A 14052-nucleotide genomic window follows, 5' to 3' on the forward strand; every position below is an offset into this window, starting at 1 on the left:
GCATTTTTCACACTGCATAATGTTTTTGATTCCATACAAGTGCTTGTCCAGGCTGATAACATTTCATTGGCCCTTGTTATTGAAACTGACCCAAACATTATGCTTTGTTTCATTTCTTTTCTTTTAAATTATATTTCATTGAGATCAAGAATATGCAATTTATAATTCTCTTTTGTGCACCCTGTTATTTACAGTGAAAAATGAAGGGCACTTTTCTTTCTTCTGCTTTTGGCAGTGAGCAGCTGGAGAATTTCAGAAATTAAATGGTGGGCAAATTCACTAACTCAAGTGCGCTGACAATTAGCGCAGGTTTGGTGGCAGGAAGGGTTCTGATTGATTCACGTGGATGACTCACAGACAAGACGTCCAAAAACCAATCGATAGCATTTTTAACAACAGAGTGACTGCAGCATATCTCCATGGATAAAAACAAAACAAGCAAACAGAAAAAAACAATACTGTTCTACTTTAGAAAAATGGAAAATCTGGTGTAAAGAACATGAAAGCATGGATCCATCCTGCCCTGTTAAGCAATTCAGGCTGCTAGTGGTGATGTAATGGCATGGAGGAGGTTTTCTTGGCACACTTTGGGCCCTTTAGTACCAGCTAAGCATTGTTTAACCCTGGCTCTTTTTACAGGTGCTCTTTAACTAACTGTCATTCTTTTACTGTTTGTGCTACAGATTAAATTAAAATGGCTTCAGAAAGAAGAAAAGACGAGCTTTACAGGGATTTTTGATGTATCACAGTAGCATAAAGCATTCATTAGGTTCTGCCGTCTGAACACAGACGGAAAAATCAGCTCTGCCTAGATTTTACCATGTGCACTTCACATTACCGTAACTCCTCAACTATTCTGGGCTGAGGAAAACATTCAAATGGTTCCTAAAAGATTAGATTTTTAAAATAGTTTTACAGCCAAAATTACTTATACTAAGTGTAAGTCCTGGGTGATAGAGGGTGAAATGCCACAGCCTACCTGAGTGTTGTTTCTGACAATGTACAGTCCTTTATGACCACAGTGTACCCATCTTCTGATGTCTTAAACTAACTTAGAATAGTTTCTTGAACATAGCAATAGTTCACTGTAATCAAATGTTTTTCACAGTCACCAGAGGCCACCTTTTTGGTGAAATACACAATTTGTATAAGGGTTGTACAGCAACTGCGTGATGCCGTCAGGCCTGTTAGGAATGTTTCCAGCACCTTGTTCGATCTATGAAATAAGAATTCATAGATACGTATCTTTCAGGACCAATTTAATGCCATATCATTGTGGGCTAATTTGCTTCACATACAGCAGTCTAAAACAACATATACAATACATCATGCACAAACAGAACAAATCTAAATCTTCTACCCCCAACTGGGGGTGGATGGAGGAAGACAGGAAAAAGACAATGAATTCAGATGATGACAAAAATTGAAGGGGTCATTATCCCCAAATCAATTTTACCTGCTTTTCCTTTTATCTGTAACACTGTTTACCCATCTAAATTACCCTGTTGTGGGTTGACTGCCAAGTAAAACAAGCATCCAGCTCACTAACATTATACTGTAGTTCTGCAGTGTGTGGTCACTAATATTTACATCCTGTCATGAACACAGCCTCTCGCCGTGGGTAGATATTCGCTTTTTGCTATGCACTGATACAACTGGTGGGTGTAGTTTGTTAGAAATAGTTCCCACATGAAATTGCTCTCAGCATGGATTGTGGGTTTATAAACCAAGTGCCAGTTTCATTACAACCAAGAGAGGGCAGACATTTCTACAGCAAGGTCTTCGAAGGTGGGTAATTCACACCAAAGCGATCTAGATGGATATGTAGCACGACAGGCCAGGGATGGTATGTGGAGGCTCGCTGTCACACCTGTCACAGCTTACTGGGATGCTTGAACAGAAAAGAGCTTTGATTCAAACTGAGTTTTTGAAAGAAAAAAAAAAGAGACCTTTTAGTGACAAAGGTGTTGGTGCAAAATATGCATGTACTGTATCAGAGAAACACACATATATACCTGAACAAAGGTAAACAGAACAGTGATTTACCTCGCTCACTTAATGTCTTATCTTTGCAGCATTGTCACCGTGGAAACAAGGTACTTTTTAATAGTGTCACCACTTGAGTCATTCATCACACATTTCAACAGGAACACCTTGCCTTGAGGAGCTTTTGACCTCAGTCAACAACATCTTACCATTTGTCATGACTACACACACACATGTAGACACGCACTGGTGCACACGCTCAGTCTTTCTCGCTGTCTAACCCTAAACCTGCCTCACGAAAACTACAATCGTCCATTATTGCTCTGACCAGTGTTTGTCCTCCCTGCAGGTGACGATTCTGATCATCCTGGCCTTGGCCTTCCTTGCCTGCATTGTGTTCCTGGTGGTTTATAAAGCCTTCACCTACGACCACGCCTGCCCAGATGGATTCATTTATAAGGTAATACCCATAAACGGCCAGTGTTTCATTTTATTGCTCAGCAGCACATTTATTAGGAGAGGTGTTTAACACAGTAGCTGGTTTGTGCTGGAATGTGGGTTGTAGATTAGCCTCTTCAGTGCTGAGCAAGCCTGCAGCACACGATAACTTATTATTATTGAGCCATTTCTTAGCATTTTTTTTTATTAATATGTCTATCTTAATTTTTGCACCTTCATGCCTTTTGTGAATACTTGGACTACCTTCTTCCTTTTCTCCAAAACAACATATTTGAGGGTTATCAGTATTCTACAGTAGATATTTTCCTGTCTTGGAGATTTCCAGGTAATATATCAAGTGGAAACACATCTGTCACATCTTAAATAGGATCATGTCAAGAAGAGATGAATAATCTCAATAGCACTGTGGTTTTTCACTACTTCTATAGCACTTGTCTGAATTAATCTGGTTGGTCTCAAAAGGAGACACAGAGTCAAGTAAAAGCCCCACATAATATAATGTCATTTGGTTTATCATGCCTATCGAGGTGCACTTCTTCAAACTGCCCATTCATTCCTCTGTGAATATTGTAATATTTTGGATAACCTAATATCAGGTTTTAGCCTACTACAGGTAAATGAGTCCTTGTATAAAAAAAACCCCCCAAAACAATCCCTGTATCATATTATCTAAATACTTTTGAGTTTCTGAACTAATTTCTAAATAGTTAATGCAATATGTTTGTTAAACCCCTTGAATTTAGGCTTTGAACTGGAAGTCATGCTCACAGGATGTCAAGTGGGATGTACAAAATGATCTGATGTTTAATCAATCAATAAAGAGCGAGATTTTAACCATAATTCGATTAAATTTGTATTATATTGACATCTTTTTGCTGCAGTGCATTGTCATAAGAATACACTGATCAAAATATGCAGCACGTGCTCAGTCAGAGGTACCTGAAAACTCTACCTAAGTAAAATATAGAAGTATTTGTACTTCGGTACTTCCCACCTCTGTGTTCAGTTAATTAGTAAGGCACATCAGCATACCTCCAAAACTCTTCCATTGTTTAGACATTCACTCCTATTAATTATGCATGCACTAAGAAAAAAAAATACTTGCAGTGTTCAAAGCATGGTCTTCAAGTCTTAAGCATACAGAAAATTAAACCTTTTAGTAATAAAGAACAGCATGGGAGCCACTTGACAGTAAGAACAGGCCTATAATCTATGTCCTTCTTAAGATTTGGGTCCAAAGTGTCTCCCATCACCTCACATACAGTCGCTTAATTTTCTTTTAGTCCACAAAGACGCATCCAGATGTAAATAGTAGGTAACACACAAATGATGAAGCTCTGCTGTGTTTTCTTCAGTAGCAGATGTCTTGCTCTAAGTGAAATTCTCACAAGGTTTCCAAAGCCTTTTTGTTTAGCCACGTTCTTTGTTTGGATCCTGGTGTGTACTGCTTAAAAGCTTGTCTCCTATGGATGGTGCATTACCGAGTGTAGTCATGGGTGGATTGGGAAAGATTTAAGTAAGTGACGTTTGTTTATGTAGCACTTTTCAAGAATAAATGTTGCAAAGTGTGTGGCAATATAAACAACAATTAAAATGCTATGAATGGATAAAAGTAGCAATCCTGCATAGGTGGGTCATAAGCTTCTTTTTAAAGGTGTAGACAGTGTCCACAGAGCTGAAGTCGAATTAAATCGAGTTCTACAACTTGGGAGCCACAAACCAAAAAGCGCCGTCTGAGTTTGTCCTTGACCTAGATCGAGGTACCACCAAATGCACTGATTAGCTGACCTCAGAGGCTTATTAGTTACGCGTGGATGGAGAAGTTCACTAGGGGAAGCGTCTGACCATGAAGCGCTCTGAAAGTGATTACCAAAGTCTCACACTGAGCCCCAAACTTTACAGGGAGTCAGTGTAAAGACCACAGAATTACTGTCACACGGGACCTTTACAGGACCTGGTGAGAAGCCTCACAGTAGATGGTTTGCTCAGGCAAAGGAGTAATGATATATTTAACCTCAGACCACCCAGGGTTATCAGATAGGGTTCAATTAAATGATTTGCTTAATCGAACTGAGACGTGAGTATTTTTAGTTGCACATTGCTTTCTAAACACATCCTAGCTATTGCAGCCTCGGTTTATGCTCATAGGTACAAAATCTGGATGTTATTTCTTGAACCTGCTTTTCCAAATCTCTCATCAGCACAAAATCTTCTTAAACACTCAGCTATCCATGAGGTATATTGATTTTAAGCCCCCATTAAAAGAAACTGTGAGCCCTCAGCAAAGATTTTCTGGTTTATTGATGTGTGAAAGCTTTTTTTTTAATGTGCAAAGATAGCCAAGTGGAGAAAGTTGATGTGCTTGTTTGAGGAGTGAGAACATAAAAATGTGTGATGATGTTAATGCATCACACATTAACACTGTAAAACATTTTGGATTTAGCAATGGTAAGCTATGGATCCAGGTCTTTAAGGAAGAGATTTTAGTTATTTTTGTGATGATTGTGTGGTTTATGTCGTCTTTGTGTGTTACTGTTGTTTAAATCAATATATGTGCTGTTCTTTAACACCAAAATGTTCAATACTCTGCGGTGTCACATGTGTGGTTCTCATTTATCATTTTTTCCTCTTTGTTTGGTCGTTGCTGTTGTTTTTGAGCATCTGTGTAACTGAAAGATATCTCAGCGTGTGCAAAATCAATAGGCTCATAGGATCAAATTGTTTTGGAGGTGGAGCAGCTGTTGTTTGATTATATGCTCGCGTGCTCATGCCTCTCCTGTACATACATCCCCTTCAGCTCATTCGTGCTACATCCTGAAGAAGGCATGAGCTGTGAAGAATATTTTAAGGTCCAGCTACGACATGTCACCATAATGAGATTTTCTTTCCATTCCTTTTTTTGTTTTTCTGTTGTTCCTCCCCTGACAGCAGGAGAAACTGGAGCATCCAAGTATTTTTCTAAAATTTCACAATAAATTTCTCTGTCATTGGCCATTCGTGTTGGCAAATATTTGCTCTGCCATATAAACTGCAGAATCCTGTCCGCTCTTCTCTAACGTCCCACCTATCTAAATCAGGAAATAGAGGTGAGCGCAGTCTCCCCTGGGTGAAGAAAAAAAACTTCTGCCCTACTTTTATTCATTTCTGAGTTCATGTTAACCGAAGAGGCTGATGAGGCTTATCTGACAGGCAATAATCCATCAATGGCGTCAATGATTTTGTTATGACCGGTGTAATTTTCTGCTTTTATTCTTTGACACAGAAGCCAAAAAGACACTTAATTTAGTCCTCTATCATATGTTAATAGCTTGGTTGACAATTAGATGAAAATTAGAAAAATCAGACATGCTGAATATTTTATGGTAATTACCACATTATGACTGACTCCTGATCATTACGGCTGAGGTCGTAAAAGAAAATGTTTCACACTGATGTCCTTATGCAACAGTCTGTTTTAGGTTTTACAGTGTATGGATACAGACAGCCTCTTTTCTGCTGATTTCTACTGCCCTCTACTTATAAGTTTTACTCTACCTTGTAAGAGGTCACCTTGCAAGTCTGTGTCTCTAGACAGATGTAGTCTTTAAGGTGGAATAAATCTAGTTTGAGGCCCACAACCTCTGCAGGGGCTCTGACTGCAGTCTGCTGAGGTATTATTAGCAGTGTCACATCCACATTCACAAGGTGGAAAGGTGTCAATAGAAAGACACGCCTGCTCACACAGTGTGCCACACACAGCACAACTATGTGAGGCTTTAAATGGGTACACACTGGAGCACACTGACCTATAAATCTTATGCAGAGCTTTAGGCGTCTTCTTGTGTCTTCTGACTTTACCTCCTTATTACAACTAATATTAGAATCAGAAATAGAAGCCTTTTATTGACATTTTACAATGTATAATGAAAGCTGTAGCTGGTCGGCTACACCATCAGATAACAGAGCAAACATACAGTTATTTACATAGAAAATGTAAAAAGGTAACTGCTTAATAAATAAGGTATTTCAATGAGGTAATGTGGTAACTAAAAAATCATTAATGTGACAGAGTACACACAATTTCACTGTGACTTACCTAATAAGAGACAATATTACTGTGTGTGTTCAGTGTTCTAACAAAAAGTATTAGAAAACATGAGATAATTACCTTGTTCTTATTATATATTACAGTGGGTTTCTCATCCTTTCATAAGACCCTGATTGTATTATGTCAAATGCCACCAGAAGATTTATGTTGTGGCAATATTATTAATCTTTTTTTCTGTCTCTTCTGCACAAACTTAGTACAAATAGAGAAGAGTATACTTAAAATTTGTGGGGAGAAAGTTGTGTATATTGTCTAAGGGGCTTGGAAAGAAAAGTGTCTGGATTTCTTTAAGTTGCTTGAAGACATTTCACATCTCATCCAAGAAGCTTCTTCAGTTCTAAAATCTGGGACTCTCCACCAATTTCCCTTAGAACTGAAAAAGCTTCTCAGATGAGAGGTGAAACGGCTTCAAGTAACTTAAAGAAGTCCAGATGCTTTTCTTTCCAAGCTTCTGGGACAAAAGATACACACTCTGAGAGAAAACCAGAGTTAAACAACTAGCTATAAGCTTTAAGAGGAAAGAGGAAAGCTTTAAGTCTTGTCTTAAAAGCAGAGCTGTCTCCCAGACCCAAACTGGGAGTCGGGTCCACTTTTAGATTGGGAGGCAGAGCTGTCAGCTCGTTTAGAATGTGCTATTAGGATAAAATGGGACTATGAGGTCTTTACTGGACCTGGTTATTTAAAACCTTTGCTTATGAGCAGAAGGATTTAACGCTAATATGCTAGAAGCTAATATGGGACATCTCTGTTTCTAGTCTCTGTCAGAACTGGAGCACAAGTGATTATAGTACAGTAGCAGCACCGTACCTGTTTTTCCTTGATGTAGTGTTATCTTTGAATATTTCTGATGTGGCCAATGCTAAGTATACAATCAGTGTAAAAACTTAATAAATGTGGTATAAACACATTTTGCCTGGATTGTAATTGAAGTTGGGATTTTAATGTTTTCCTTCTGGTTTCATTGCTTTAACTCTGTAAATGATTCAGTAGAGTTTTTAATTAGCATGTTACTCTCCTGCTAAATCACACCAACCTCACTGTTGTTCCCCCTACAGCACAAGCGGTGTATCCCAGCCTCTCTTGAGGCCTACTACGCTGCCCAGGATGCCAACTCCAGGGGCCGTTTCTATACAGTGATCAGCCACTACAGCATGGCCAAGCAGACCACCTCGCACTCTGTCTCCCCCTGGCTGCCTGGAGGGTCAGGAGGGCGCGACGCCAAACCCCCGAGTGGCGGTGAGGGCCACTGAGTTAGCTGAATGGTTAAAGGATGTAAAGACACACATGCAGACATGAAGACGTACATGCAGACACAGGCCGACAACATGTCAGTGAATATTTAGACTTGTAGACAAAAGAGACAGATTCACACAAGAGTACATATATAGAGTGAAATCGTGCATGCAGACATTAAACCCCACAAGCACATTTGTATTCAGATTAACTTGTCTGCTCTTTTATGTGCTCATTCTTATCGAGGGGCATCCGATCTCTTACTCTGTTGAGGTTATCATCATCTGCTGACGTACACCCACATCCACCTGCAGTCTGCTCTCTTGTTATCTTGTTTACTCCCTTCCTCAAAATGATTATTCATTGACTATCATGATTATTTATTTTTTACTGTAATCTATGGATGTTTTGTATGTGATTACCAGGTAACTCTTTGTACGAAGGCACGAGTTGACGCTGAGATTCACGCTTCTTTGTGCGAGTCTCTGAAGTTTGAAGTCATATTTTCCCCAGTGTGTATACTGTAGTTACTGTATAGTCATTCTCAGCCCCTCTTCTTTCTAGCTTTTTTTGTGCAGACTAGGCAACCTCAGGCATACCTGTCAAAAACTACACAGGCGTATCACCCAAAATGTGTCAAAGCTTCAGCTGGTCTGTCTGAGGCCAAGGCCCGCGTCAGTTCTGACTTGACCGAACGACTTTCCCCCCCCCTTCATTGCTGTTTAATCGCTCATACACAAGAAGAAGAACATTTTAAATGTGATGTGCCATACATTTTAAATCCTGAGATCCTGCAGTGAGCTAAGCTGTACATAAAGATGTGCATTCAGGCTAGGTTGTGTGTATGCATTGTAGTAGCTTTAGGGAGTTTTTCTTCTTCTCCTTTTTTTAAAAATTAGTACAATTCCTTTATGTGAACTACATATTGCTTCAGTTGCCAGTCTTGTAGCTTCATTAAACACAATGTTGCAGATGGGAAACAAGATATTGTGCATACAACTGTCTCTTGCCAAAACTCTTTATTTGCCACTGTGTATTGTTCTATTTATGGATGGGCTTCAGCTGCAGCCGAGTTCTCCTCCTGCACTCTTATTATTATTAATTTTTTTTCAATTTGGTAATGTTGGATCTGTTGTCAAGAGCGCTTTAATGAGATGTTGTGATGTTGTTAGTTGATATGTAGCGATACCTGGTGTAATTTATCCGTGTGCATCCTTGTCCCTCTTCTCTTGGTTCGAATTCAAAATAAAACAAGGTGTGACCTGTGCCGAGTGTGTCTGTCAGTCCCGCTCACCGCCGCGTCTCTTTAGCGCTCACACGGCGTCTAATGTGGGCCCGAGGCAGAGCATCGTGAAAGAGAGCGACGGCTTTTTTGCACCATGTTATGTTATTGAGATGTACATACTCGGATTCAAACCACGTTGTTAAAGTTTCCAGAGCTGTGGGGCAAATTTGTCTGCTATAATAATGAGCACCTGTGATTGACAGTAAAATAAAATTATTAGGAAAAAAATACCTGTATGAATAATAACTACTGGATATATTACATGTCTCTATAGTCTTGTAAATGGCAGATAAGGCATTTCAGTGACATGAATAGCTGACTGTCCTAATCGGAAATGTGTATTCTAATGAATCTGTCAGCTGTTTATCACTTGTGCAGAGTGAAAATGGTCCTGAATTCAACAGCTTTTTGAGAGCAAAGAAAGCACCATAAGACGAAAAGACAGCTATGTAGGATTTAAAGCAGAATAAACAAAGAAATAATACATTTGGTGTTTAAAATATCCATGAAGTTTCAATACTTCAAATAGCACTGGGTTCATTTGATGATGCAAATCATGCAGGGGCCATGGTTCATTATGTAAGAGGAGAAACTTGCCATTGGACCATGTTGATGCCCAGGGAGAAAAAGGGTGGTTTGTGAAGGGAAGTGGAATAAATGTAATTTATTTAGAGGAAATAAACAAGTGCCGACTGTCACTTAAATTAATTTCTCATTTTTGTTAATAGTAAATACAGAGTTGTGGGGTGCGGGGATGTGAACTTTCTTTGCAAGGAAGGCATGCGAGTAAAAGTTTGAGAAAACTCCATTAGCATAACAGGAATTAATTACTGTTGTTGATAGTGCTGTGGGATACCAAGTAAATACAGGACCAATATTGCCTATACTGATACTTTTAACCTATAAAGGCAGCTTATGCAGGGGGAAGCAAATCAACAGGGACTATAAGCAGAATACAAACAATTGGCAATCAGTCCTCTATTGCAAAGAGATGTGTCAGAGGAGTGGCGCTCTTGGGGGCAGTTTGTTTTTAAATTAGACAGCGATTATTTGCAAATCATTCTGAGAGTGATTGCTGTCAGTGTTAGTTGTTTTGTGGCGACAGGTTTCCTGTCACCAGCTGACCTGTGAAATCGATAGTGGTCGCCCAGAGGTTGAGGGTGTTGCACGCTTAACCTCTGGGTGACCAGTTGAATGGCAGAGCTGCTTGCAGTCAGTCGCTGAATCCCAAAATATTCAATGCAGTCACCTAGCAACCACAGATTTTCCTTAGTTATAGGGAGGTTACTTTTATTCTAAATCATGAGTCAACCATTTTATACCATCATTAATAATGCAAAGTGTTTCCTCTTGATTTTTGAAGACCAAGATTAAAATTGGACATTTTCCCATTTAGAGCGAAAAATGAAGCTCTTTACAACGCAGGTCACAGGTCCTTCTTTGTCCTGTGTTCACACTACATAACTTATAATGCAAAGAGTACACAGACATACTGCCAAACACAACACTGCTTGTTGATCTAAAGAAACTGATAATTCAACCTTTCTTAATCCTCCTGTTAAACTGAAAACATATCTGTGTATTTAAAGAATTGCCCAGTGTGCATGTGCGTGCTGCCGGTCAAAATAACAGATTAACACGACTCCTCACGGTCCAACACGCAGCGTTTTTTGTTTTGCATCTTTTTCGAAGTCAATAAATAAAAGAACAGCCACCCGTTTCCAGATGAAAACAAATGGAACTTAATTAAATGGTTTGCAGGTATCACTGTCGCTCACACAGAAAGAAAGAGGGAGGTAACAGAATCATGAAATAATCCAACACAAAACAGAACAAAACAAACAGAACAATAGGATGAAGAACGAACAACCAGGAAACGAAAAGAAACTGATAAAAGGGAGGGAAATCAGCAACACAGCAGTACTGACTCAGACATACGCATGGACAGATGTTCTTTTATGCCGTGCTTACACAACCCTGACATGTTATAAATTGAAGGGTTAAGTGAAGAGGAGCAGCTGATGACCTAACGTGTCCAAGAGACAGTAAGTGGCAATCTGTTTCCTTCACAGATCAACAAGGGTCAGGGACTAGACCAAGGTACGCCTCTGAATGACTAAGCAAGTCGGAAAAGAAGAAGTAACTGACAAGGGTAAACACAAAGAGAAAATACAGAAAGCCTAAGGGGCTGATGATCTTTTGTCACAAGAACATTTGAAGAACTGTAAACCTTGCTGACATGAGCTCAGATACGTTTGCTGCCTATCAAACTTTCCTAGATCATTAATTTCAAGCCTTGTGGTCCTGATTATTTTAAAATGAGCAGCTGGCATCGAGATATGGGAATAAACGGTTCTTAATAATATCTCTTGCTTTTCTATTGTAACTGCAAATATCTACAATTCATCTTCCCGTGGTACAGGATGTTGGTGTTACAAAGAAATGATAGATGAGACAGGTCATATTTTTTGCGAAGGGAGAAATTGTCTGTTATAACTGATGCTGATAAAAATCAAGCTTCGCTCTGATCGTTCATAAGAAACAGGATCCAAATGAAACACGCCCAACATACAGAGGTTTAAAATCCACAACCTTCTTATAGAAGGAGGGGGTAAAAAAAGAGACAGGAGGTCATAAATGAGTAACTTACAAACTGCAATGCATGGGAAATAAAACTGACATCTGCACCGCAGACTCAAATTTGATCATCTTCTTGTCCTTCAGCACAGAGAAGAGAGACACTGAACTTCACTGAATACAGTGGATCTGTATCCACTACAGATCAGCTCAACTACTGTCATTGGATACATTATAGTAAAAAAATAGACTCTTTTTCTCACATTTAAAACAGCTGGAAGTATGCAGAGAGCTTCTGGCTGATAATATTGGGTTGAAAAATCAAAGGATGTAGTTACATGTATTTCCCAGCCATAAAAAAGAAATCAAACTGACATATTTTGTTGGATCACTTTTTTGATTTGATGATGGCATACATTCTGCATGGCACCATTTCGATGAGCTTATGCAATTTTTTATTTATTTCTATCCAGAGTTGCATTACTTTTCTGTCAGAACACTGATTTGTTGAAGAGGTCTAGTGCGCTCATTGATGTATTCCCCTTTGCTGGACAAAACTAAACAGAATGGCAGGCTATGTATGAAGCAGCTAACCAGATAACTGAGCTCAAATTTGCTCTTAAGCCCTACTGCCACTGCTGTCTTTGCCAGGGGTTTAAGACAAAACATATTTAAAGAGCATCAACAAACAAATGGGGGTCTCAGGTGTCTGCCGGACTTCTAGAAATCAAGCCGCAAGTCTATCCCCTCTTGCAAAACTAAGAAACCTCAGTGCCTGTGCTGAATAACTGTTTGTAAAGCACTGCCCAGACTCGTTATATATTCGAATAGCTGCTGCTTGCCTTTTCACATTACACATTACAGCCTCTGGAACAGGCAGAACAAAGACGCACACATATTTTTGAAATTATTATTAACACACGTAAGTTGTACTTGCAGAATTTATTCCAAACTGTCTCATTTTAAAAATCTCTAACAAAAACGTTCATTGTTGTTTTTAAATGTTGTTCAAAGCTACCGACGATCAAAAAGTCGCACACACATCCGGCCATCTGTGTAATTTTCCCCACACCTCCATCTCTCCCATCAGCCGCCTCCCCTGCTGTCACAGAAAGGCTGCCTCTCAGTAGTTGTCCCTTAGAAGTGGAGGAGGAAAACAGAAGGAAGGGAATGAGAAAAATAGTAGAGGAGGGGGAACAGAACCACGGGGAATTGCAAGAGGAGGAGAAAAGTCAGGTAAATGGTGGGGGAGTAGCAGCGGAGTTTCATCAAAGCTGCACTCTGGCAGATGTTGACAGCTTTCTATTCAGCCTTTAAGGTTGATCTGTCGCTTACTGCATCTTTAGGGAGAAGCAGGATTTGTTTTTACAGAAAGTAAGTTAGATACTTTTTTTGCGTCTCTGTATCCCCAAGAGACATTCATTATTTTCATTGACTTAGAGTTAAGTATTTGCTGTGACAGTATTTTAACAACCTCTCCCTGGGTTGTCTTTCAGTCAAGCCAATAAATTTGAAATTTTATTCTTTTACTCTACTGCCGTAGGTTTGCATAATTCACAGTTTATAAATCCTTATACGCTTTAAAAAAAATAAGACACCGGGTCCTAAAAGAATAGATGAAATGGAGAATCGCCCTCAGAATGTAACATGCCGGCGAGTGAAATGAATCTATAAAGGAAAAGAAAGACTTCATTTCAGTCTGCCGTGGTGATCAAAGGTCAGACAGCTTCGAGTCTCTGCCTCTCCACTCGTCCTTCAGACTCGAGGACCTTGATTTCGAAATGAAATGCAAATTTTACTTTCATCTAAAAGGACGACTTCGAATCGCTGAGAAAGTCTCCGCTTCTTTTTCTGCTTACACCAGGTAAGACGTCTCTGACGTTGTCTCTGGTTCAGGAGTGGCTTTATATTAAGAATGCAACAGTTGAAGGGGGCATGTGTGTGTGGTGGCTCTTGATCCACTGATGCCAAGTTTTTGGATGGACTTTTCTTGAGAATCCTCTCAAAAGGTGGCTCTCATCCTTGTTTCTTGTGCATATTTTTTCTATTAGACTCTGTCCTTTCATTCAACTTTCCATTACTGCACTCTGTGAACAACCAGCCTTTTCAGCAATGGGATTTTGTGGATTATCCTGTTTTTGTAGGCTGTCGATTATCTGTAAAATCAGCAGCCTTCCTTGTGATTGTGGTTCCATGAACTGAACTAGACTGAAAGATACTCAGCTGGTATTTACACTATGTAAATAGTAATTTGCTCAAACTAAAAGTAAAACATTTAAATAATTTGAGATACTGGATTTCTAATTTTAATGAGCAATGAGCTACAGGGCTAATACTTCTTTGGCCAAAAAGTATGTAGAGCAACAGATAACCCATCTGTTGCTCCAACTCAGGTGGGATTACATCTTGTTTGCGATGGAGATGG

The 14052-nt window shown here is 39.4% G+C and overlaps 1 protein-coding gene across 2 annotated transcripts in view; it reads left to right on the forward strand.

Moving 5' to 3' along the window:
* nsg2 (neuronal vesicle trafficking associated 2) overlaps nucleotides 1–9030 on the forward strand; it is a 51575-nt gene extending 42545 nt beyond the window's left edge. For both annotated transcript variants that reach the window (XM_080867777.1, XM_080867778.1), the window contains exons 4-5: nucleotides 2336–2446; nucleotides 7588–9030. In XM_080867777.1, the coding sequence (XP_080723903.1) occupies nucleotides 2336–2446; nucleotides 7588–7782 (306 nt within the window). In that variant the 3' untranslated portion in view covers nucleotides 7783–9030. The remainder of the gene's footprint in view (nucleotides 1–2335; nucleotides 2447–7587) is intronic.
* Nucleotides 9031–14052: the final 5022 nt, after the last annotated feature.

Source organism: Rhamphochromis sp. 'chilingali', assembly GCF_963969265.1.
Source record: "Rhamphochromis sp. 'chilingali' genome assembly, chromosome: 19".
In the NCBI taxonomy this organism is placed as follows: domain Eukaryota; kingdom Metazoa; phylum Chordata; class Actinopteri; order Cichliformes; family Cichlidae; genus Rhamphochromis; species Rhamphochromis sp. 'chilingali'.